Source organism: Ambystoma mexicanum, chromosome 4p (assembly GCF_040938575.1).
Source record: "Ambystoma mexicanum isolate Mex_15411 chromosome 4p, UKY_AmexF1_1, whole genome shotgun sequence".
In the NCBI taxonomy this organism is placed as follows: domain Eukaryota; kingdom Metazoa; phylum Chordata; class Amphibia; order Caudata; family Ambystomatidae; genus Ambystoma; species Ambystoma mexicanum.
In genome coordinates this window covers 1,061,920,122-1,061,945,149 of record NC_090927.1, presented here as the reverse complement: position 1 = coordinate 1,061,945,149, position 25,028 = coordinate 1,061,920,122, and the positions used below count along the sequence as shown (strand labels likewise).

At 47.7% G+C, this 25,028-nt stretch overlaps 1 protein-coding gene across 4 annotated transcripts in view; it reads left to right on the top strand.

Moving 5' to 3' along the window:
- KPNA5 (karyopherin subunit alpha 5) overlaps positions 1–25,028 on the top strand; it is a 594,400-nt gene that overhangs the window by 460,423 nt on the left and 108,949 nt on the right. For all 4 annotated transcript variants that reach the window (XM_069606642.1, XM_069606645.1, XM_069606643.1 and 1 more), the window contains one exon: positions 23,135–23,262. In XM_069606642.1, coding sequence (XP_069462743.1) covers positions 23,135–23,262 — 128 coding nt within the window. The remainder of the gene's footprint in view (positions 1–23,134; positions 23,263–25,028) is intronic.

The following is a 25,028-nucleotide window of genomic DNA, read 5'->3' as shown; positions in this document are numbered from 1 at the left end:
ACTTTCTTTTTGAGTGGGTTCGGCGGACTCCCCTGCAGCACCCGCTCCCCTTGACCCCATGTATATGGTCACCATATATAATGTTGGCACAACCTCTTCCTGGCGACATTATGTATGGTGGCCATAATTATGGGGACAATATTACATGCTACCGATTCAACTTAGTGAATTATGTTTTAGGTATCAGTAAGAGAATGACAGTAATAATGGCAAATAAAAATTGCCAACCTTCAGTCTTTTTGATCTTTGGTCAAGCACTGTTAGGACAGAAGGCATCAGATGTGGAAATCACTCTAGGACAGGAGGTTTTAGTCATGGAGCCTACAAGGCCTAGAGCCTTACAGGATGAATGGTCTGGACCTCACCAAGTTGTTTCCGATCTGCTACGCTCACCTGGTCTCTGCAGAGGTGTTGAGGCAGGGTTGCAGCCCTCCCGGGGGTGAGGTCGCTCGGGTCCGACTTCGCCCTCTGCACTTATGTGGTGACTGGTGGTAATAGGTGTTGCTGTTTGGGACTGCTCCTGCGTGGAGAATAGGGGGCGTGACTATGCCAGCTTGTGCGCCTGATCCCCTTCCAGACCCCTTCTACAAAACCGTGGTACCCGTGGGATGCGCTGTCCCTGGAAAGCTCACCTGTTGATTAGTTTTGGCGAGCCCCCCGTCCTGCTGCTTCTTGCAGGGGCGCTTGTATGATCTGGACCGAGTTCCTTCACTGGTCCCTTGCATGTGGTAGTCCAGTCCTGCTCCGACTAAACCACTATACTTCAGGTAAGTGTTCCTGTTTGCCTTTGTCTTTCCTCGTCTGTTTTTGTTGTATTGTAAAGTTCGCTGTCTTGTATTGCCGTCAGTTCCACTTTTGATGTTTGCTCTTTTGCTTTGTTCCCTTGCAGGTGATGTTGCCGGCCTGGCAGAAGCTGCGGAGCTCAAGGCGACAGCCGGCGGGAATGAGGAACAAAGCTGCAGCAGTACAGTAGCTGGTAAATTGTTAACTAGGGGGCTCGCAGGGATCAAATGCGGCGCGGCCCTAGGACAGATGTTCTAACCTTGTCTTTCTTCTTCTTCACAGGGTCCGAGTTCGTGGATGCGGAGTGCGGTGCTGCGGCGTCGGGATCAAGATCACTGGATGTCAGGAGATGAGTCTGCAGATGAAGCGATGAAGCACCGGTTTCTTGGAGGTGAGTATGCAGGAGAACGCCTGGTTTCAAAGGTAAGTAAACTGGTCCAAGCGGCGGTGAGTGTCACGTTGCACACGAGTGCACAGTAACGCGAAGCACCGCCTTAAGGATGGAGCAGCTTATATAGCTGAGCTTCTGAAGCCACGCCCACTAGGTTCAGCCTGCCTGCCACACCCGATGAGTCAGCACATGAAGGCCAGGCCTAGGGAGCCACACCAGATGAGTCAGCACATGAGGATGTTCTCTGGAATAAAGGCGTTTTCAGCTCCTGGAAAGTTCTTGTAAAATAAAAGCACTCCTGCACCGAAATAATGTAAAAGCACTCGTGCACTGAAATAGTGTTCCTGCTCACATCTCTATATGAGCCTGGTGCCAAAGGCCCAGAATGAGTCCAGCCAGGGCCCCTGTGTTTATAGGTCCCAAAGGGACATAAGTGAGTCAAGTGACCCGTTGCCCCCATCACTAGATGGTGTGTTTTTTGTTTTCTGGGGCCTGTGGCCATGACACGACCATACTGAGGTAAACTATTTAATGGCTATGTGAAAACTCACAGAGGACCCCAGGGTCTTCCCCATAAATAGACTGAAGCTGTTTATCCCTAGGCTTGAAACTCCAGCACTACTTGTGGTATATGACAGAGAGGAACAAGGGAGTGATCCTCTTAGTGATCCGCACCTTAGTAGTCCTTCAGATGGCTCATTAGGGGGAGAATACTCTTATCACATCTAACTTTACAGCAATAGTAGGAGTGCAAGACTTTGCTTGAGCAGTTTGACACTGTTCTTTCTTTCCCCATGCTTAACACCCTGAAGTCAACATGACATTGATAAAAGAAAGTGTTTTCCTGTCAAAAGCAGGGGCTACAACATGTTGGATAAATTAAGAAATCACATTAAGACTGTGGTAAACAAGATGTTGGACATTGGGATGATTGAGCCATCTAATAGTCCTTTGTCCAGTCCAGTGGTATTATACCATAGTCAGGTTGTAAGGTCTTAAGAGACTACATTGATTATAACACTTTTAATCTTGTCACCAAGCCAAAATGTCCATCCCCTTCCACAGAATGCTCAGTTAGTGGACAAGCTCAGTGATTCCAGGTGCTTCTGCACCTTTGACCTCTCAAGTGGGTATGGGCAACAGGGGAGTTGCTAGGTTTGTAAAAGATCCGGGGCTACGTTAATATCGGGACTGTCTGGATTCAAGGCTAGCTACCCTTTTGGTTGTAGACCCTGAGCTTCTATCCGGGGCTGCGACCAAAACATCCGGGGCTATAGCCCCATCCCCCAGCTCTCCCCCAGCAGCAAGTCTGATGGGAAAATGACACTGATGGAACGTTCCAAGGAGAAAACCATATTCTCTTCCACCACTTCAGAAGGGCTTTACCATTTCAGGGTAATTCCTTTTTTAGGAATTAGGAATTTGCCTGTCTGCTTTCAAAGCCTGGTCAACCATGTATTGCATGGGCTTGAGGAGTTCTGTCCAGCATATCTTGATGATATTTCGCTCTATAGCTTCACTTGGGAAGAACATCTGTTGCACCATCAGAAAGTGTTGCACACCCTATAAACGGCTCACCTGACTATAAAGGCCATCAAGTGTCAAGCTGGTCAGGGATATGTAGTCTACTGTGTAGTAGTAGGGGGATGATACAACCTCTACCCAGAAAAGTACAAGCTGTATACGACTGGGAAACCCCCAAAACATGAACCTATGTGGGAGTCTTTTTAAGACTCACTGGATACTACTGGAAGTGTATGGCTCTCTATGGGGCCATAACAGTCCCTTTCCTGCCTTTACGTTCCCAGAGAAACCTCAGAAGGTAGCTTGACAGAAGAGCGTCAGAAGGCCTTTCACAGACTAATAAGAGATCAGCAAGCATCTAAAGGGTAAGGAATCAAGGTGGGCCACTGTGGTGAGAGAAAACCTTATAATAGTTTGGCCTTTGAAAATATTTATATGCTACCTGGTGGGGCCCACCTTCAAAATTCAAACAGACCCCATGTCCCTCAAATGACTGAGCACGGAAGGGAGAACATCCAAACTGTCTTTGTTCGTCCAATAGCCTTCAAGACTTTGACTTCATCATAAAGTATAGGCCAGCCTCCAAACATTGCATTGCTGATGGTTAGTCCAGAAGGTATTACCAATCAAAATATGAAATTCATCCAGGGGTGGATTAGAAGCCTCTGCCTCTAGTCTGGGGGAGAAGGGGTTTAGTGTTACAAGCGTTTTTCTTCTTGCAATATCCCAAATTGGTTTCAGTGAATTTCCCAGTATCTCAGCTTTTTGTCTGGATCCTATCTGATTTTTGGGACGAGTGAGGACGATTTGCCTCCCTCACCTGCTCCACTCATTTTGCTTGGGATGCATTGGTCAGTCCCTCTGGCTACCAACAAAGGGAATCTGTCTCCCTGGATTTTTCACCTTTATATTTACAGTGTAGCACAGCCTACATTCAGTGAAATCCTACAGGGACAATTCTTGTCCCTTCAAGTTTCTTTAAGTAACACCCTATTTACTTTTGTGAGGTGTACTGAATAGGCTGGTGGCAGTGAACAGGTGTTTACATTTTTCCCAGTGCACAGAGATGCACCTTTATTTTTTCAGCAGTAACACCTTCTTGAACACCATACACTCAAAATGGCTGCTGTGCACACCCTTTACTTTGACCATCTTCCTTCTGCTTCACGTTTGAAATTGCCATGTAAGGGCATGCACTTTGACAGTAATCCACCCCTAGATTTCCAGTCAATGCTTTATGTGAATGAAGTGTTAGGACTGTCTGGTCCCAATCCGCACTTCAGCTAGAGTATGTCCTGTTGCTGGGCAGAATGGGAGGGGAAAGGCTGTCCCCAATTGGACAGCCTCCATCTATTTGAGTGTTGCAGGTCCCTTCCATAGTTGGACTGGGGAAGCCCTTAGCCCTAAGGAGATCTGAGCCATTGAAGATAGTTGTTGTTTGAGATAGTCGACAACAAAATCTGAATGTCTGCAGCCGAACGGCTACACATACCCAGCGGCCTACGGCTGCTGCGACAAGTATTAGACAAGCCAACCATGGCATACAAGACCTCTGCCTTCAAATTGATTAGGAAGATATATACTGGGTGCCATCCTCCTCTGGGCTGGTTGGACCAACCAAACTGAAGCCCAACTTTGCATCCATTGCTTTTGCAAGATTGCAGTCATTGCAGTTTCTGCATTTGGCTCGCAAGTGTAAAACTGGTTGCAATTTTAAGTTGGCTTCCCAGACCCTTCACCAGAGAGGGTTCTAAACAACAATCCAAACAATCATGTGTTACCTCTTGATTTTGGATTTGTTCACTTGTGTCCCTCTGTGGCCCGATGGACTTGACAGGGCCATTCTAACAAATTTTAACTTTACTCCTCTTTCATGATTTTGACTTTATTGCATCCCATAGCCCTCCTCATCTCAATCAATCTCTGTAATTATATTATATATATTAACTTATAGATAATTTGCCTTTCCTATTTTGAATATATATGGTTATGATTCAAAAGTGTCTCATCTAATCTTGGTATTTTCATTTGACATGTCATATTTATCAAGGCAATTATCGCCTATTTGGTCACATTTTGCTCAGTACTTGTATCAATAATATGGGGCTATTACACCCACGTTCACAGTGTCTACTTTTTTTAATCAATAGGGAATAAAACTATTGATCACCATGTTTCGAGGAGTGGGACTGTTGAGTTATAGTTACAACTTAACAGACTAAAAAAAGAATCAGGTCCTGGGGCTTTGTTTGATTTTGACTAAGAAAAAATAGACGTATTTCTCCCAGTGAGGACAGAGTACCTAGATAAGAAATACAAATGATTGGTTGAGTGACTAAGCCTGTTTACACTGGCACATCAAAGCTCAGTCATAGTCCCAGCAGTGGACCCCTACAAAGTACCAAAAATACACATGCAAGTATCTTCATTAATATTAGATTTCACTTGTGGAGAGTAATGTCTCGTTCTGCAATGTTCCGTTACCAGAAAGGATACGTGTTCTTGATAATATGAGGATCTTTTTTATATTGTTCCACAATCGCTTCACACCCAAAGGCTTTTTCAGTGTCATCTGGTCCTTATATTTTGTCCGGGTGTTGTTGGGGGGCCTATATTTGTTAGTAGAAGAGTGATGTAGTCTACACCAATATCCTTAGACGTAGCGATACTCATTTCTTCCCCTCTGCCCTCCCATGCCCACCTTACCTGTGATGATGATGGCGAACACTGATGGGAGAAGGCCGTGTTGGGAGGAAGCAGAGGGAAGCCACCACACAGCAACAGTTCACACTTCCTCGCAGAACACAGCCTAACGATGTCCATGCAAGGCGGCGGTGTAGCAGAGTCTCCAGAAATCTACACACCATTCAAGAAGGGAGGCCTTGTTAATGAGGCTCCGACCAACTCACCAGAGCTATTTGGATTAAGAAAGGCCCATTAGAAGGACTTGTGGAACAAGCCCCCTTGTGACTGTCTTTTTTAATATAATGGTTTTGTAGCAAGGAAAGTGGAAGTGTCTCAGAGGAACTGAAGTGCGGAGGCTGTTGTTAAGGAGTACATGGAGTTTTTGTGTGAGAGAGAGGGGAGTGTGAGTATTAGTGGTAGAGTAGGAGTAGTGGCAGAGTGTTATAGTAGTAGGAGCAGAAGTAGCAGTAGTAGTTGTTGGTAGTAAAGGGAGTAGGTGGTGGGAGTAGCGAGTGAAGGACAGTAGGGATAGGGTAGGAGTTAGTAGTAGAAGGGTGAGCATATCCCTGGTGGTTCTTGAGGGTTGAACAGGCACTAGTAAAGGGACACCATTTCCCCGGGTTCTTTCTTTAACAGTGAGAGCGGTATGCAGGGCACCATATCCCCAAGTGTCTTGGAGCAGTAAGGCTAGTAGAGAGGTAGTAGTAGTAGGGGAACAGCAAAAGTAGTACAGCGGGAAAAGCAACAGTGAGTGGAGAGTAGAAGGGGTATTGGCATTAAGTGAGATAAACATTATAATGAGGGGAATAGCAAGAGGTGGGGAAGTAGAGTGAGAGGAAGGAGGGAAAAGGAACCAAGGTAGAGGAAACATTGGAAGTACAAGTGATAGTAAAGAATAGGAGTGGGAAAGGAAGTAAGATCGAAGGGTGGAGGTGGAAAGGCAGAGTGAGAGATTGGAGGGACAGTAACTTGGTGGGAGGAGAATAGATTAGGAGATGGGTACTGAAAAGGGTCAAGTGTGAGAGGTTGTGAAAAGAGTGTGTGTGACGCTGGGCCAAAGAAGGAACCATGGCCTATTCCCAGAGACTAACCAACGATAGGAGAGGGAAAGTGTCAGGATCACGCACTCCTGCACTAGCTGTAAGTTATGCCTTCCTCATTTGGGAAACACGGGGCACTTTCACACCATGAGTGCACATACTCACAAGTCATATTCCCGCCCACATCTGCTTTCCTTGCACAAAAACATACGTTTCTGTCCTCCATTGCCATCTCCCTATTACAATGACCAGAGACCATTACGATCCCGCAAGAGGGGACGTTACTGCCAAGACTGGAGGTTACTATTGCGATTGGCGTCCCTGGATTGACGCTTTTCCACTTTCCAACTCGCGTCGCTATTTCCTGTCACGTGAGGAATCCCATGACATTTAAGCTCCTCCTTCCCTAACTGCTGTGCTTCTGAATTTGCAGAAGTGCGTTTGGATTTTGCCTCTTTATTCTTGTTCTAGTGAATTATCTGGTTTTTGGAATTTTGCCTGTCTTCTGGATTGATTCGCTTTTTCCTGGTCTGCTACGGTTACCTGATTATCTACTGCCTTCATCCTCCTCAACCCGGAAAGCTTTTGGATTGCTTTGGTTTTCTTTCTATTATAGAGTTGCTTATTGCATCTTGCCGACCCTGCTGGTCTATTTGGAATCCGTCTCTGAGGAGAAGTGGAGTATCCCGCCTTGCTGGTACACACGGACTAGAGACTTCCTGTGTGCGTTAGCGGCCTCTCATTATGCGTCCTTATTCTGGCGTGCTAGTACCTGGACTAGAGACTTACCCGTTTAGGCGTCCTCGTTTCGTCGGGTATAGTTCTAAGGGGTTGCTCCATCTCTACTCAGTGCTGCGTCTACGACTCTGCATAGAATTCTTCCTCCTGGGTGATGCTTGCTGGATCCACGGTAAGACACTTTGTCCCCATTCTTTTTATCCCACATCCTGCTACATCCTCACACTTCTAACATCAGAGTACATGTTTTGCAGATTGTATCATTACACCTGTGAAGGGACATACCAGTTGAAGCTACCTACTCCTGCAGCATTCTGGTGACATCATCAGCAGTCTTCATCTATTATTACAGAGGTTAGTCTGGGTTTCTTTGAGACTATAGTCCAACCTATTTTAGGGAGTTATTAACTAGTGTGCTTTTCTTCTTAGGTAGCCTGGTGTTCGTTGGGTCCATTCTTCAACCTGGTGTTCGTTGGCTCCATTCTTTCAAGGAATAGATCCTATTGTCTGGTTTACATTACAGACAATAGGTTATATTGTTGGGAAGTATCCGTCTGCTACACTACAAGGGCAAGTAGAGACGGATTCTGACAGAAAGCTAGAATTTCCATAGGGAATCAGGTAGCCACCATTTTAGGGCAAACACCTAAAGTGTAGAGAAGAAGAAAGACAGATATGTGTTATTGATCTGTAGTGACTAACCGTCCGGTAGGGACGTCTGGGTCTGGAAGCGGGGTCTCGGGCCCGCGGGAGTTGAGAGAGTAAAGGGACTCCCTAGTGCCAGTCATCCCCAACCCTCAGGCTCCAAAGTTTCAAGAACAGAAGCAGCCATTCTGACATTTAAGTTTTCAAATAAAAACCCTTGGACTTTTCATAAGAGTCCGCGTTTTTATTTGTGGTGGGCCGCTCCATCACAATATATATTGGTAATTGTGAATTATACAACTCGATATCCTGAAGAATTCCCATTATGCAATAATACGACCCAACCAATTCTCAAGCATTTCATTCCATTTTTCTCACAAGCCGGGTTCCCAAAGTAGATCGAACCGAAACAGGGAACTACCTTCATGAGTCGACTCATGGTAGAGATTAATGAAATCGTGCATATAAAAATTCTTAGGAATTCCATTTATCATCCACAAACTGAGGGGTGAGTGGAGCGAGTCAATTAGACCCCGAAACATGTCCTAAAGAAGTTAGTAGAGGCAGACGGCAAAAACTGGGATATCATGACACCATGGGCCCTTTTTGCGATCAGGAAAACACCAAAATCAGGATTTTCTACATTCGAGCTGTTATATGGCAGAGAACCATGATACGTTCTTGTCATGTTACAGGAGACATGGGAAGAAAGGGAGAAAGCCACCTTATCCCTTTCCCAAACCGCCCAGCAGTTAAAGGAACATATGGCTACTGTTGGACAGAAGTATAGTCCAAACTCATAAGTTGGAGGCCCACTTAAATCAAAAGACCTACCATGATAAGAGAGCTTTGCTTGGATCCCTTTCCATTGGAAAAAAATGGCACGGTCCTTATGAGGTGATAGAGCAAACAGGCCCCTATGACTATCAAGTCTCCCGACCCGATAGAAGAATTAAGACCCATATCTATCAAGTAAACCTCATCCAGAAATCTAGAGATAATCCCATTGAGCACACTACAGTAACATTGAATAGTTCATTGATGGAAGAATCGGATAAAAGGAATAAGTTACTTAGCTGTAACTGTTGTCTGAATGGATATGTATAGCATTCGCAGCGCCCGTTGGCTTCAGTTCAATTTTTCTGAGTAAGCTTACGCTTCAGGAACTACAGGGCGATTCAATAGTTTGTTTCGCGGAAGATAAGAGAATTTCTTCGACACCGTCTATCCCGAAGACAGGGTTTAAGAAGTGTCAAGACTGTTGTTCCAAGATGTTGATAACCGATCTGCATCAAGTATGCTTGATGTGTCTCGGTGTGGAGCACAAGACCTCGGCCTGCTTGAAATGTCAATCGATGACTGGAAAAGTTCTGAAGGAGCATAAGGGGAAATTGGCAGTAGGTAGAAACCCCCAAAAATCCCCATTGACTACCCCGCAGACGAAACCTTCTTCTGACGATGCGAGAAGCGGCTCTCCTCGAAGAAAGAAAGCAAAAATGTCTAGATCGAGGAGTGGCTTTTACCACTCGTCGTCGTCGAGGAAGTCGAAGGAGAGGCACCATAAGTCGCCCACTTCGACGTCCTCGTTCTGACTCCTCTCCTGAGAGAGCTATATCCTGTCCTACTAAGACCTCCACTCCTGCCGAATGGGAAGCATTCAGGTTAGAAATGCCGAACATTTTAGAAAAACAAAAACCCTTGACAAGTCATGCTCCTACCACGCCTTCTAAAGCCGGTAAGGTAAGGGCTCGAGCTAAATCCGGCGCGCCCTCGATCCGGGACGAAAGCCAGATCCACATCGAGAGCCGTCGAAGCCTTGACACAGTGAGGAATCATCAAATGATCCTTCGAGCGGCAAGTTGGAAAATAAGTAAAGATCGTCGACGCCATCAACATCATCGATGCCAGCCGGCCCAACGACACCAATGGCGCCATTGATGACATTGAAACCTTCGGTGCCATCGAAGATGAAAACGTCTTCATCAAAGACATCGATGACTCCTCAAGCGTCACGTTAAAAATGTTTGAAACCTTCGACGTCCTTACCAGAGAAAACTTTTACTCAATTACCTAGAAAGGATTATTTTAAGTCACTAAGCTCTATTTATGAGGACAATGAGCCATCGGATAGTGATGCGACATTTGGGTTACAGTATAGTACACCAAATGTCCCTGAAAGCTTTATATCAGAGGAATCCAGGATAAAGGACCTTTATGAAAGTCCAAGTCTGATGAACATGCAGATGCATCATACAGGCAGTTGATGTTGAAGGTTGTAGACTACCTGGGATGAAGCAGACCTTCGGTCCCCTTCGAGCAGGATGATCCAACAGACATCCTTGATAAGGGTCAGCAAATAGATCCCATTCCACATTGCTCTTCAAAAATGGGTGACGGCCAATTGGGAGATGTCGGCATCAAGTTCGGCACTAAACAAGAACTTAACAAGAAAATACCACCCATCTAGTAGTGACCCCAACTATTTATCAAAACACCCCACCCCAGAAAGTCTAGTGGTGCAGGCAGCAACCGCAACCTCAAAACAAGAAGCTTATCCAACCATCCAACCGGATAGGGATGACAAAGGGATAGATGCATGGGCAAGAAAAGTATTTTCTGCAGGAAGTATGGCTCTAAGGTCAGCCAACTTCAAATGTGCCTCAGCAAATTTCTCATTCACTCTATGAGACTGCATTTCTATGGCGGTTACGCATATTCCCAAAGGGGAGGAAAGAGACGGTTTCTTGGCCATTGTTAGGGACGGCAAGGAAGCCATGTGCAAGGCTCTTCAATCGGTTCAGGATTCTGCTGACAGCATCAGCTGAACCATGGCGGCAAGCGCTGTAATTTGCAGATTTACATGGTTAAGGAAATCTGGATTCGCCTCGGATGTGCAGTCTAGACTTCTTAACATGCCTTTTGACAGGTCTCATCTTTTTGGCAGCAAGGCTGACAAAAGTCTTGAGAAGCTGCAGGCCTCAAAGGCGGCAGCCAAATGTTTGGATGCCGCTATTAGGCAGCCTCAGCCTTTTTACCCCAGTGGCCCTTCTTGGAGGGGTAGATCCTTTCGCTACTACTCCTTAGTTGGAAGAGCCAGAGGAATGGCTGGTCAAAGAGGCCAAAGAAGATTCCCTCGTGGTGGACGAGGGAGAGGTGCAAAGCCCACTCAAGCAGGGGTATCCTTACTAACAGCCACTGCTTCAGCTGCCTCAAAACCTCTTAAATCACGAAACGCCAGTGGGAGGCAGACTGTCTCAGCATCTGAAAGAATGGCAAGACATTACTTCGGATGCTTGGGCATTAGAACCCACAGCCCAAGGTTACTGCCTTCCCTTCATTCAGAGACCTCAGAACCATCCACAGGGGAGCCATTGAGGGTTCCAGATCCACTCCTTGTGCAGGACGTTTTGACCCTGTTAGAGAAAGGTGCTATAGAGACAGTACCTTTAGTGGAGAGGAACAAAGGATGGTACTCTCCATATTTTCTAATCCCCAAGAAGGACAGAGGACTGAGACCTATCTTAGACTTGAGATACTTGAACAGGTTCCTCGGGAAGGACAAGTTCAAGATGGTCACACTTTCTCAGATCCTTCAGGCCCTCTGTTACAAAGTTGGTGGTCGTGCAGAGTATGGGCTATCCCTCTGTCCCCAAGTATCAAACTGACATCCACAATAACACCTGCCAGAATGAAAATTAGAGCCAAAGGTGATAGTCCGTGGAGTCAGGACGCGGGAACAACCGGAAGAACCCCTGGAGCGCTGTAAAGGAAAGTATATGGTTAGGTAATGGTACAGTGTGCGATTCTCAAAGTGTATACATCTGAATCACTGAAATACCTGTAAGTGTAGGGGTTCTGATGACAAGTGGTCTGTGGAGAGCGTCCTGGTAGGCAATCACCTGAGATAGGACCGAGGTCCCAATGAACCACGGGATCGGAATGAGTATCTTGAACAGTTCGAGGTCCAAAACAAGAGATCCAAGATTCGAGGAGGGCTAAGCAAAACAGTCCGTAAGGCAGAGTGTAGGTCGGCAACAGTTGACCCAGGTAAATAATCCAAAGTTCCAAAAGCAGACAAGGGCTAGGCAAAGAGCAGTCCGAGGTACAAGGCCGTGATCAATGGAGTGAGTCTTGAACGAGGCGAAAGCGTCACGTGATCCAAAAGAACAGCTGTGAAGCAACGCTTTCGGTAGTTGGACTCCTTTTATCCAAGGTAAGGAAACACGTGACCATGTTCACGTGACGAAAGGTACCAAAGCGTTGCCGTGCTGCTAGACAGCGAGTCACGTGATCCTTGCCGTGCTGTGTCGGACAATTCTCCGTGGATGGCGTGATCGTTTGTGATGCAGAAGCCTCCAACTCACTTGCCACAAACGTGAAGGACGATAAACTCCAGTGGTGTTAAGTATGCCACGTCGTGCCCTACAATGTGTGACCTGCCGGGGCAATAAGGTACCACTGTCGGGTGTCGCGTGGGAGGAGAGTGTGGACGTGGAAAGGCGTGTCTTCTGTGCGAGGGGCGGTGTGACAGAATCCCCCCTCAAAGGCCCACGACCTCGTGGGCTAGCTGGGTTATCCCTATGGAACCGCGACACCAAGAGCGGCGCCTGAACGTCACGGGAAGAAACCCAAGAGCGGTCCTCCGGGCCATAACCCAGCCAGTCAACCAGATACTGAAGGCAACCTCTATGGACACGGGACCCAAGGATGGCACTGACCTCAAACACGTCCTGGGAGGACACAGAGACAGGGGCGGGAGGAACAAGGACACGAGTGGAAGCATGGTAGGGTTTAAGAAGGGAAACATGGAAGACCGGATGGATCCTCCAAGAACGAGGAACGGACAACCGCATGGCCACGGGATTCAGGATTTTCAGGATCTGATAGGGACCCACAAAGCGGGGCAATAATTTGCGACAACCAGGGATGCGCAGATGTCTGGTCGATAACCACACCCGATCACCCACCTGATACACCGGTGCCTCAGCCCGCTTCCGGTCCGCCTTACCCTTCATTACGGACTGCGCTTCGCGGAGATGGACCAGAGTTTGCGCATGAACACCAGCTAGATCACGTACGCAGGCGTTGGCAGCAGGAGTGGCAGAGGTGAAATCAGGGAGCGGTAGGACTCGTGGATGTTGCCCATACATGGAATAGAAGGGAGAAAACCCTGTGGCCGAGTGGCGAGTATTGTTATATGCGAACTCAGCAAGGTGGAGCAGCTTATACCAGGAGTCCTGGAATTGAAGGGACAGACAACGCAGGTATTGCTCTAGAGCTCGATTAACCCTTTCAGTTTGCCCATCGCTTTCGGGGTGGTAGGCCGAAGAGAAACGAGCATCAATACCCAGGAGTTTGGTAAGAGCACGCCAAAAACAAGACGTGAACTGGGATCCCCGGTCCGATACTATGATTTGTGGTAGTCCAAAAAGACAAAACACTGCCTTGAAAAACAGGCGCGCCAGTGTTGGAGCCGATGGTAGGCCTGTACAGGGAACGAAACGGGCCATTTTTGTATAAGAATCGACGATAACCCATATGGTGTCGTAACCCTGCTTACGGGGTAAATCAGTGATGAGATCCATAGAGATGGTGTGCCATGGCCTGGGAGGTATGGGTAATGGTAGAAGTAACCCTAACGGTCGTCCCCTGCGTGTTTTGCATTGTGCGCATATAGAACATGTGTTTACATAGTTTTCTACATCTCTCCGCATGGATGGCCACCAGCACCAGCGTTGTAGTATTTCAAGGGTGCGTTGTTGCCCGGGATGACCATTTATGGCGGCATCATGTGACCAGGCTAGCGCTTGATTTCTTACATCGCAGGTAGGAAGGAATAGTTTGCCCTGGACAAACGGCAGCCCGTCCTGAAGTGTAATGTCCCATTCAGAGAGTGTATGAGGATATTGAGCAACCCATTGTCTGATAGCAGTGAGCATGGTTGGCGAGGGTGTACACATACAAACAACGTGGCCTTTTCCTAATAATGTGTCTGGATAGGAAGCTAGTGATTCCCCACCGGGAGATCGGGACAATGCGTCAGCCTTGCCGTGGTTGTGGCCTGGTCGATGTTTTACAACAAAGTCGAAGGCAGCAAAAAACAAGTGCCAACGTACTTGCCGACTGTTAACGCATTTTAGGGAGGCTAGATCTTGCAGGTTTTTGTGGTCGGTATAAACCACTGTTTGATGCTTGGCCCCCAGAAGATGATGTCGCCAGATCTGAAGGGCGTCTTTGATGGCCAGCAGCTCTTTCTCGGTTACCGTGTAGTGAGTTTCGGCAGCCGAGAACTTCCGAGAATGATAGGCCACTGGATGCAAAATACCCGTGGCAGGGCACGGTTGAGACAACACAGCGCCTAGAGCAAATGATGAGGCATCTGCCTCCAAGACATAGGGTAGGTCGGGATCGGGATGTTGCAGGACAGGAGCAGAAGCAAACCTGGATTTAAGGGCTTCGAAAGCCTTTTGGTGCGTAGGGGTCCATTTGTAAGGAACCTGAGGACTGGTCAAAGCAGTCAAAGGAGAAACAACGGAGGAGAAGCCTGCGATGAATCGCCGGTAAAAATTGGCGAAACCAAGAAATGACTGGAGTTGTTTGATATTCGCTGGGACCGGCCATTGCATGACAGCACGAACCTTGGACTGGTTCATGGATAAACCCCCGGGGGAGATGAAAAAACCCAAGAATTCCACTTCTTTCGAATGGAATATACATTTCTCTGGCTTGGCGAACACAGCGTGTGCTTTCAGACGAGAAAGAACCTCTTTGACGTGACAGATGTGTTCCTCCAACGAGGATGAGTACACCAAAATGTCGTCCAGATATACCACCACGAACGTATCCAAGATGTCAGAGAATACGTCGTTGATAAATCGTTGGAAAGTTGCGGGAGCATTACAGAGCCCGAAGGGCATTACGGTATACTCGAATAGTCCCTGCTTGGAACAAAAGGCCGTCTTCCACTCGTCCCCAGGCCTCATACGGATCAGATTGTATGCCCCTCTTAGGTCTAGTTTGGTGAAAACGGAAGCCTTTGTTAACCTGTCCAGTAGTGTGGAGATGAGAGGTAGAGGGTATCTGTTTTTAATAGTAATGGCATTCAATCTCCTATAATCTACACATGGCCGCAAGTCACCTTCCTTCTTGGGCACGAAGAATATCGGGCTGGCAGCCGGGGAACATGAGGGACGGATGTGACCCGATTGTAAAGCCTGACGAATGTACACCTTGAGGGCCTGTTCCTCTGGTTGTGACAACGAGTAGATCTTACCCCTGGGTATAGGAGCGTCTGGAACCAGATCAATCGGACAATCGTATGGTCTGTGTGGGGGTAGACCCTCCGCCGTACCTTTATCAAAAACCATGTGAAATTCATGATATTCTGCAGGAATATTAGCCAGTGTGGCCCCCACGGTATGTGAAAGCATAGTGTCAGATGTACTGTCATCTATTTGAGTAGAGGCCATGGCACCCAGGATTGTGGCAGGAGAGGAAAGCGACTCGTTTTCTACAAGACAAAACTGCTGACAAACTTCTGACTCGAACGTGACTTGTCCTGTCCCCCAATTAATCAAAGGGTTGTGTTGCCGTAACCAAGGTATACCCACTATAATGCCAAATTGTGGTGTAGTGATAAGATCAAAGGACATTACTTCTCTATGGGTATTCTGGATCAAGACTTCCAAGGGAGCGGTCTGGAATTGGATGGGACCAGAAGACAAGGATGTGCCATCAACCGCATGTACGGGTTCCGGATGTTCTTTTCTGACCAGGGGCAGATTGAGGCGATGAGCCAAATCTATGTCGATATAACATCCGGTAGCCCCTGAATCAATGACAACCTGGACCATATGCGTGACCTCTCTAGTGGGTTTCAGAAGGGCATGAACTACTACCGGTCTGACAGGGCCAAAGGCGGGTTCAGAGGGATTTGAGGACAGGCTCGCCGGTGCCCCCTGAATCATGGGCGAGCCTTCAGAAAACCCGGTGTTTTGTTCTTAGGACGTCGGGGGCATTCCCTTACATAGTGTCCATTTAAACCGCAATAAAAACAGGCATTATCCGCCCTCCGACGTTCTCGTTCGGTTGGTGTTATCGGGCTTCGGATACCGCCTATTTGCATGGGTTCGGGGGTGGCAGAAGAGGCTTGACCAGACTGACTGGTGAACGCAGTTTCTGACCTTCTCTCGGATCATCTTGCGTCGATCTGTAAAGCGAGATCCACCAGGTCCGAAAACACCGAAGGAAGAGCAGGAACCACAGAAAGTGCATCCTTCATGGTGTTACATAAGCCACGGTAGAATACAATCGCCTTTTTTTCTTCTGGCCAAGAAGTCTCAGCGGCGAGTTGATTAAACCGCGCTATGTATTCAATCAGAGATAGTTTACCCTGTGTTAAGTCTAAGAGTTCCAGATCCCTTGATTGAGCCTTATAGCGTGTATCAAAGACTTTGGCCATTTCTGCTGTGAGAAGTTCAAAATCATATAAGGCGGGATGATTGTTTTCCAACATAGGATTTGCCCAGGTGGCCGCTACCCCAGATAGATGGGACAGCAGAAATGCGGCCTTCGTGACCGAATCGGGGAAAGCCAAGGGTCTGCACAAGAAGTGGAGTTTACATTGGTTAATGAAAGTACGGTATTTTCGAGGATCCCCCTGAAAACGTTCTGGGGCAGCAAGGGGCACAGGTGCTGGAAGTAACACAGGAGTGGGTGTAGGGGCTGGAACTGAGGCTGGTTGATCCGAGGGAACAGTATCCCCGAATTCGGTATCTGGTGGCAATGGGTAACGTGTACTTTGTAAGGCGTCAAGCCGATTATGTATGGCGGACGTGGCGGCGGCCATGTCAGTCCTGAGGGACGCCATTGCCTGAATCAAAGCGGTCACGGGGTCCCCGGTGGAGGGATTCATACTCTAGACGACCAATGGGCTTCACAGTCTGTTACAAAGTTGGTGGTCGTGCAGAGTATGGGCTATCCCTCTGTCCCCAAGTATCAAACTGACATCCACAATAACACCTGCCAGAATGAAAATTAGAGCCAAAGGTGATAGTCCGTGGAGTCAGGACGCGGGAACAACCGGAAGAACCCCTGGAGCGCTGTAAAGGAAAGTATATGGTTAGGTAATGGTACAGTGTGCGATTCTCAAAGTGTATACATCTGAATCACTGAAATACCTGTAAGTGTAGGGGTTCTGATGACAAGTGGTCTGTGGAGAGCGTCCTGGTAGGCAATCACCTGAGATAGGACCGAGGTCCCAATGAACCACGGGATCGGAATGAGTATCTTGAACAGTTCGAGGTCCAAAACAAGAGATCCAAGATTCGAGGAGGGCTAAGCAAAACAGTCCGTAAGGCAGAGTGTAGGTCGGCAACAGTTGACCCAGGTAAATAATCCAAAGTTCCAAAAGCAGACAAGGGCTAGGCAAAGAGCAGTCCGAGGTACAAGGCCGTGATCAATGGAGTGAGTCTTGAACGAGGCGAAAGCGTCACGTGATCCAAAAGAACAGCTGTGAAGCAACGCTTTCGGTAGTTGGACTCCTTTTATCCAAGGTAAGGAAACACGTGACCATGTTCACGTGACGAAAGGTACCAAAGCGTTGCCGTGCTGCTAGACAGCGAGTCACGTGATCCTTGCCGTGCTGTGTCGGACAATTCTCCGTGGATGGCGTGATCGTTTGTGATGCAGAAGCCTCCAACTCACTTGCCACAAACGTGAAGGACGATAAACTCCAGTGGTGTTAAGTATGCCACGTCGTGCCCTACAATGTGTGACCTGCCGGGGCAATAAGGTACCACTGTCGGGTGTCGCGTGGGAGGAGAGTGTGGACGTGGAAAGGCGTGTCTTCTGTGCGAGGGGCGGTGTGACACCCTCCAACTCCAGGATTGGATGGTGTCATTTGAGCTACAGGATGCCTATATTCATGTGCCAATCCATCTCAAGCACAGGAAGTACCTGGGGTTCGCTTTTGGCGGTTCTCATCATCAGTTTCGAGTTCTGCCCTTCGGGCTGACCTCCGCCCCAAGGGTTTTCACCAAACTGATGGCGGTGGTGACAGCGAGTCTCAGGAGAGGGGGGAATTCATGTCTACCCCTATCTGGACGATTGGCTGATCAGGATGCGTTCTCCCGAACAAGTCCTGGATCATCTCAACTCATCTCAATGTCACCTGCCACTCTCTTCACAGACTGGGCTACTCCCTCAATTACAAGAAGTCCCATATGACACCATCTCAAAAGCTCAAGTTCATCGGGGCTGTATTGGATATATCCTTCGGAAAGAGCTTGCCACCCGAGGTGAGGGCTCGAGACATTCTGTAGATGGTCTCCAAGTTTCAGAGTGCCCAGCGTCTCCCGGACTTCGACTTTTTGAGGTTGCTCGGACTCATGGCATCCTGCATTTTTCTGGTGCCAGTGGCTCACCTGAGAATGAGATCCCTTCAATGGGCTCTCAGGACACAATGGTCTCAGTTCTCAGGCAACATTTCAGACCTACTTCGGGTACTACAGGGTCTTCTGTGTTGGGGCTGCAAGGACAATATTCTGAAGGGAGAACCCCTTTGGCAACCATGGCCAGAGTTAACAGTAGTGACGGACGCCTCACTCATGGGGTGGGGAGCCCACACCAACGATCTGACAATCAGCGGTCGTTGGTCTCCATTGGAGTTCAAACTACACATCAATCTTTTGGAGATGAAGGCAATCAGACTTGACTGAAGGCCTCCATGCCCTCTGTGCGGGGAAAGAATGTCCTGATAATGACAGACAACACAGTGGCCAAGTACCAACTCAAGAAGAGAGGATGTGTAGGGTCACTACCACTGTGCAGAGAAGCAATGCAGCTCTGGAAGTGGGCAATTCAAGAAGGAATCTCCTAATCTGCATTTCACCTAGCTGGAAAGGAGAACACGGCGGCGGAAGCTCTGAGCAGGCAGAGCAGTCTCCCACAAGGGGGAACTAGCTCAGGAAGTCCTTCAAGAGATCTTTGCGCCCTTTGGGGAATACCTCAAGTGGATCTGTTCACGACCAGTGTCAACCGGAAGTGTGAACTGTACTGCTCCAGGGAATTTCCTCAAAGAGCAACTCTAGGAGAAGCGTTTGTGGTGGACTTGGAGTTTCCACTCATGTAAGCGTTTCCTCCAGTCACGGTCATTCCTCGTGTGATCAGGAGGTTGAGAAAGTTCAGGAAACCCATGATCCTAATTGCTGCAGATTGGGCCAGGAGGACGTGGTACCCGGACCTTCTGGACATGTCGATCTGTCCTCCAACACGTCTTCCACAAAGAGAGGACCTTCTCTCGTGAGAGGAGGGTCGGGTTCTCCATCCAGAGGTCAAGACTCTCAGCCTTCACGCATGGTTTCTGAGAGCCTGAGATATGAGGATTGGGACCTCCCGGATGATGTAATGCAGATTTTGCATTCGGCCAGAAGGCCAGCAACAAAGTCCTTGTACAGTTGCAGTTGGAACAAATTCTGCAGCTGGTGCAGGGACAAGAATGTAGACTCTTTACTATGTAAAACACCAGAGGTGTTATCTTTTCTACTCTACCTAGCCAATCTGGGGTTCCAGGTTGGAACAATTAAAGGCTATTTGCCGGCGCTATCCTTCTTTAAGCACTCGTCTGAAGAAACTTAAAGATCACACTGGTGATACATTTTCTGAAGGGACTCACCAATGTGTTCCCTCCATCGTCTTTTCAGGTTCCAGTTTGAGACCTTAATCTGGTGTTAAACTTTCTTATGTGTGCACCATTTGAACCTCTACATTCATGTCCATTAAGATTACTTAGGTTAAAGACCATTTTGTTCGTAGCACTATCTTCAGCCCGTAGAGTGAGTGAGTTGCAGGCACTATCATCTAAACCACCCTTTACAGTTTTCCACAAGCACAAGGTCATCCTGAGGGTTAAGCCTTCATTTGTGCCTAAGATCGTTTCAGATTTTCGTTTAGGACAAAAGATTGTTTTACCCACTTTTTACCCTCCACCTCATCCTGGCACGGAGGAAGAGAGGTTGCACAGATTAGATCCACGTAGAGCTCTAAACTTCTAATTTCTAAATTCTCTAAACCTCGCCTGGATGATCAACTTTTTATAGGTTATACAGGTCACAAACTGGGTCAGGCTGTAACAAAGCAGACCTTATCCAGATGGATTATTCTAGCAATTTCAGAACTCTACAGGCTGACGTGCAAAGATCCTCCAGAAGGCTTGAGGGCCCATTCCACCAGGGGCATGGCTTGCTCTTTGGCTCTGCAAAGAGGTATTCCTATTAAAAACAACATTTGTGAGGCAGCTATGTGGTCTACAATACACACATTCACAAAACATTACTGCCTTGATTCTTCCCTGAGTCAGGATGGAAGCTTTGGAAAAGCTGTCCTCCATTCTGTTCATGGAAACCATTGATAAATTGTTACTCCCTCCACCAAAAAAAACATTGCTTTGGGAGTCTATCAAATATGAGGAATACGTGGGAGGACACAATCCATTCGAAGAACAAGTTACTTACCCCTGGTAAATTTCTTTCGACTGGATGTTCCTCCCACATATTCCTCATCGCCCTCCCAGCCTACCCCGCAGTAGAATTTCCCATGCTGTTAAAGCTTTCGCTCCTTCAGAGCCTAGTATGGCCAAACCTGTGTTGATGTGGGTAGTTCTACTGAAGGAAAAAACAGAACTGCAGCCAACAGGCGTTGGACGTGCTATATATACATTCAATGACATCATCCTCGAGACGGAGGCCCTCGAGGGAAATCGAGTCAACTGCATCGACGCACAGTACCCTCGCCGAAATGATTTTTTCCTGAAGCAGCTGAAGCTGGATATTGAATATCAAAGATGAGGAATACGTGGGAAGAACATACAGTCAAAAGAAAGTTACGAGGGGTAAGTAACTTGTTTTTCTCCAGCATGGGTCTGGCATGAATTCAAATGCTCATGAAAGTTCCCCTTGTCATACTGGGAATCTTCGGGGAAAAAGAAAAGTCTTGCTTTAAGAAAAACTCAAAACTGCCTTTCTAGCAGTAACCAGTCACTGTAGTCTGTGTTATACTAAACCCATCCAATGACGATCGACTCCCTAAGCCCCTCCCCTGGAGGCCATCTTCAGATTCAAAGCACACAAGGTGCCAGTGTGAACCCAGAAGAGACGCAGCTGGGAAGGAGCGAGGGTCATATATCAATCCATGCCAGACCCATGCTGGAGAACAACGTCAACTGTTGTTCTCCAGCATGGGTCTGGCCCTGATTCACATGCTCAAGAATATGACTACACAGCAGTACATATACACAACCATGGGAGGTGGCAAGGCTCAACAGAAGCAATACGCTTACCCCTGGAACAGACTCACCTCAAACAAACAGGTTGTGCAGCACTGCCTGGCCGACTCTGCACTGCTCTCTGGAATCCCTGTCGACAAAGTAGAATCTCGTGAAGGTTTGTGTCGACCTCCACGTAGCAGCCCTGAAATTGTCCAGCAGGGGGACCCCAGAGAGAAATGCCGTTGTAGCAGCGATGACTCTGGTGGAGTGGGCTCTCGGCTGGCCTAGAAAGGGTCTGTTGCCCAGACCAAGACAGTGCACGATGCAGCTAGATAGCCACCTGGATATGGAGGTTTTTCGATAGAGCCTTCCCATGATTCACAGGACCAAAATTAACAGAGTTGAGATGTCTTTCGGAAAGCTTTCATGCGTGCCACATAGAACTTTAGGGCACGAGCAACGTCCAGCGTATACAGCAACCTTTTAGCGGGCGAGGAAGGATTTGGGAGAGAAGACTGGAAGCACCAAAGGTTTGCTCAGGTGGAATTCAGAAGGAACCTTTGGGATGAAGATTGAATATGCTCTCAGCACCACCTTTGTAGTATGGGTGTTTGCAGCATAAGGCCTTGAAGGCCATCTTCCATGAGAGACACTTCAGAGAAGCTTGGTGCAAAGGTTCGAAAGAAGGCCCAAGAGCCTCGTAAGCAACACGGTGAGTTCCCAAGCCGGTGCAGGAGCCTTGACAGGCAGAAATGTTCACAAGAGGCCCTTTAGGAACTCCTTGACTAGCCTGAGCAACCACAACAACGCTCTGCCTGGCAGCCATGTGTATCAGAAAATGGCAGCCAAATGTACCTTGATGGATGCATGAGCCAGACCCGACTTGGCCAGCGACAACAGGCATGGTAGAAGTTGTGGAGCTGTAACCTGTAGAGGAACGATCCTTTAGGCTCTGCACCATATCGTGAATCGCTTCCATTTGTGGCTGTAACACTGAAGCGTAGAAGACGCCATAGTCTTTGCCAGGATGTTCCTGTAGTCCAGTGGGATGTCATAGTGTTCAAATTGTAGAGATGCAGGAGCCAAGCCATGAGGTTCAGTGACGTCAGGAGGTCCTGAAGAGGAGGCAACCTGACTGCAAGGGCTATCACCATGTGGAGCAGTTCTGTGTACCAGATTTTCTGCGGCCACCCTGGGACGATGAGGATCACCTTGCTGTGGCAGAGTTTGGGCATGTTGATCACACGTGACAGCAGTGATATTGGGGGGGAATGCGTAAAGGAAGAGGCCTTGACCACGTGAAAGAGAATGCATCTCCCATGCTACCCGGCTGGGGAAATCTGCTGGTGAACTCCTGGCATTTCGTATTCGCTGCTGTCGCAAACAAAGTCGATCTGGGGTATGCCCCACATGCTGAGTTCAGGGGTGGCCAGGTGACCAGTGTGTGGAGCTATCAGGGACATTAGCAGGGCAGAGGAAGAGAGAAAGCGGAATCAAAAAGGAAGGTCTTGAGTTGCTTCCGGAACCGGAAATGGTTCTGCTCAAGTTTGAGAGAGGCAGGGAGGCTGTTTCAGAGGGAGGCCCCAGACGAGGAAAGAGATCTGCCCCTCCCCCCATTCTCTGCTGACCCTCAGATTGTACTTTCCCTCTCAGTTTTTGAAGTTTTTGCTTCGCATGATCTTGTTTCTGCTGAATTGCTTTGTGTTTTTGTTTCCTGGAAGTTTGATTGACATTGGTGATGTTTCGACCACACATTTCTGAAAAAGTGGGAGGTGCAATACCACAATTTAAAACACCAGAAATTAAATACCTCGGAATTATAATTGACTAAAAAGGAAAAGCAAACACAGTTTTATGCTACAATGCTGTATCATGAAGTTATTTTCAATCTGGCACAACCTGGCCTAAAACATCTTCTTTCTATAGATGCTCTTATATCTAAATGTTTGTTTTCCAGGGCATATCACCTCTCGCATTTTGATTTGTCTTGACCTGGCATTATTGAACGTTTATGGTACTTGAACAGATTATACAGATTACATGTTTGTGTTGGTTGTTTTTCAGGCTGTTATAGATGCAAATATTTTTCCTATATTAATTGAAATACTACAAAAGGCCGAATTCCGCACAAGAAAGGAGGCGGCATGGGCCATCACAAATGCTACCTCAGGAGGAACTCCGGAGCAAATCGGGTAAATGTTCTAGATCATTTTGCACGTTGTTGTTTTATGTTGTGCCCGCATGCCACTGGCAGCTTCAGGGCACTGTGGAGCCAAATGCAAGAGTTATAACGTTATAAAACCAGACCAGGAGATTGTCAAGAAAGTGTGGACAAGAACATGATTCTGCCCCAGAAAGAAGGCAAAGAGATGCACACTGTATGCAATAGGTGGCCAGTCAGTGCCTGAGTTGTGTGTTCTCGTCAGAAGTACCCATGCTCTATGAGTTTTAAGAAGGGTGGACGTTTGGTGCAGGTCAGAGTAAATATCGTAATCGTAGCTTGGACCAGAAATCTGCATTGCCATGCAGTATTCTGTCATGGTTCAGTTTGCAGTGTAGCATTTGAGGTTAAAACAGTATTATTCTTGCCACTTTGTTCGATGCAACATGAAAATCAGTTTGTTTCTGTTGTTTGAATAGTGATATGATATGAAAGTGGGATGACTGACCATGGCACAATGAGTTATAGCACATTTGCAATGTGTCAGGAGGGGATGGGTGCTACCCTCTGAGCCTGGGGTTGGAGGCCTACCATGGTGGAAGCCAAAACATTCCTAACCCAGAGGGGGCATGTGGCAGTTGGGAAGGATCCCTGTCCCTTGCATCTTTTGCTTGAGACCTGTACCACCTTACCGTACACAATACTGCAATCGCACAATGCTTGCCAGTCTATCTTTTCCTCCCCTAGGAAGCTGCCTGACCTAGCAGGAGAAGAGCGAGCACCCGACCTGATATGGCGAGGCAGTCGGAACCCTCCAAGCAGCAGAAGATTTCAATGAGCAGAATCAACCAAGTTGCCTATGCACACACTGCTCCACTGGTGACAGCAACCCTGAGCAGCGCAAGGAACACTCCAGTTTACAGAGAGCTGCAGAACCCTACAAACCAGAGACTATTACCTGGCATCGGGCCGCAGAGCACTGTTTGGGAATCTGGTATCTGTGTAATTCGGGAACCATTTTTTCAAGATGCCACTAAAAGACTACTAATGGCTGTAGGGAGCCGCCATTACTGAAACATGGAGGACCCGTGCCTCAGAAAGTGACAGGGCTTAAGACATCTTTTTTTGCCTTTGCTTTCCTGTACTTCCTCCCAGGAGGGAACGAAAGCCAGCAGTTGGCCGGAGAAACCAGGTGAGGAAGGTAGCCAACAGAAGGCGAAGGTGGAGGATATAAGACAGAAAATGAAGCAGGTAGATGTGGGTATATCCGGTGAAGTCGAGGAAGGAAGACAAAAGTGAACCAAGACACCAGGCAGCAGAAGGATGGTGGACAGACAAAGGCACGGATAATTATTTAAAGAATGTTTAATGTGAGGTCTGGTTAATGATAGAAAGTGGTACTGGGTTAGGAGTGTGCATGAAAGGTTTGAGTGTGGGAATGACCGAGTAGGGAGTGGATGGTAAGGTGAGTGGGTAGGTGAAAGTAGGGTGACTGGAAAAGAAGGCGTGGGAGGAGTAGTAGTGTGGAGAGGGGTAGTAGCAACGTGGAGACAGGGATAGTAGCCGAGTGAAGAGAGGAGTAGTAGTTGTGTGGAAAGGGGGTAATAGTAAAGAGGAAGATTTGTAGTATGGAGAGGGGAGTAGTAGGAGTGTAGGATCAGAGGGTGGAGGGAGGTAGTAGAGAAAGGCGAGAGGAATGGCTGAGGGATAGAGTAGGAAGCGATAACAAGAGACAGTGGAAGCAGGAGGGACGAGGAAGGAGAACAGAGCAATAGATAGGCACAGGGAGAGAAGAAA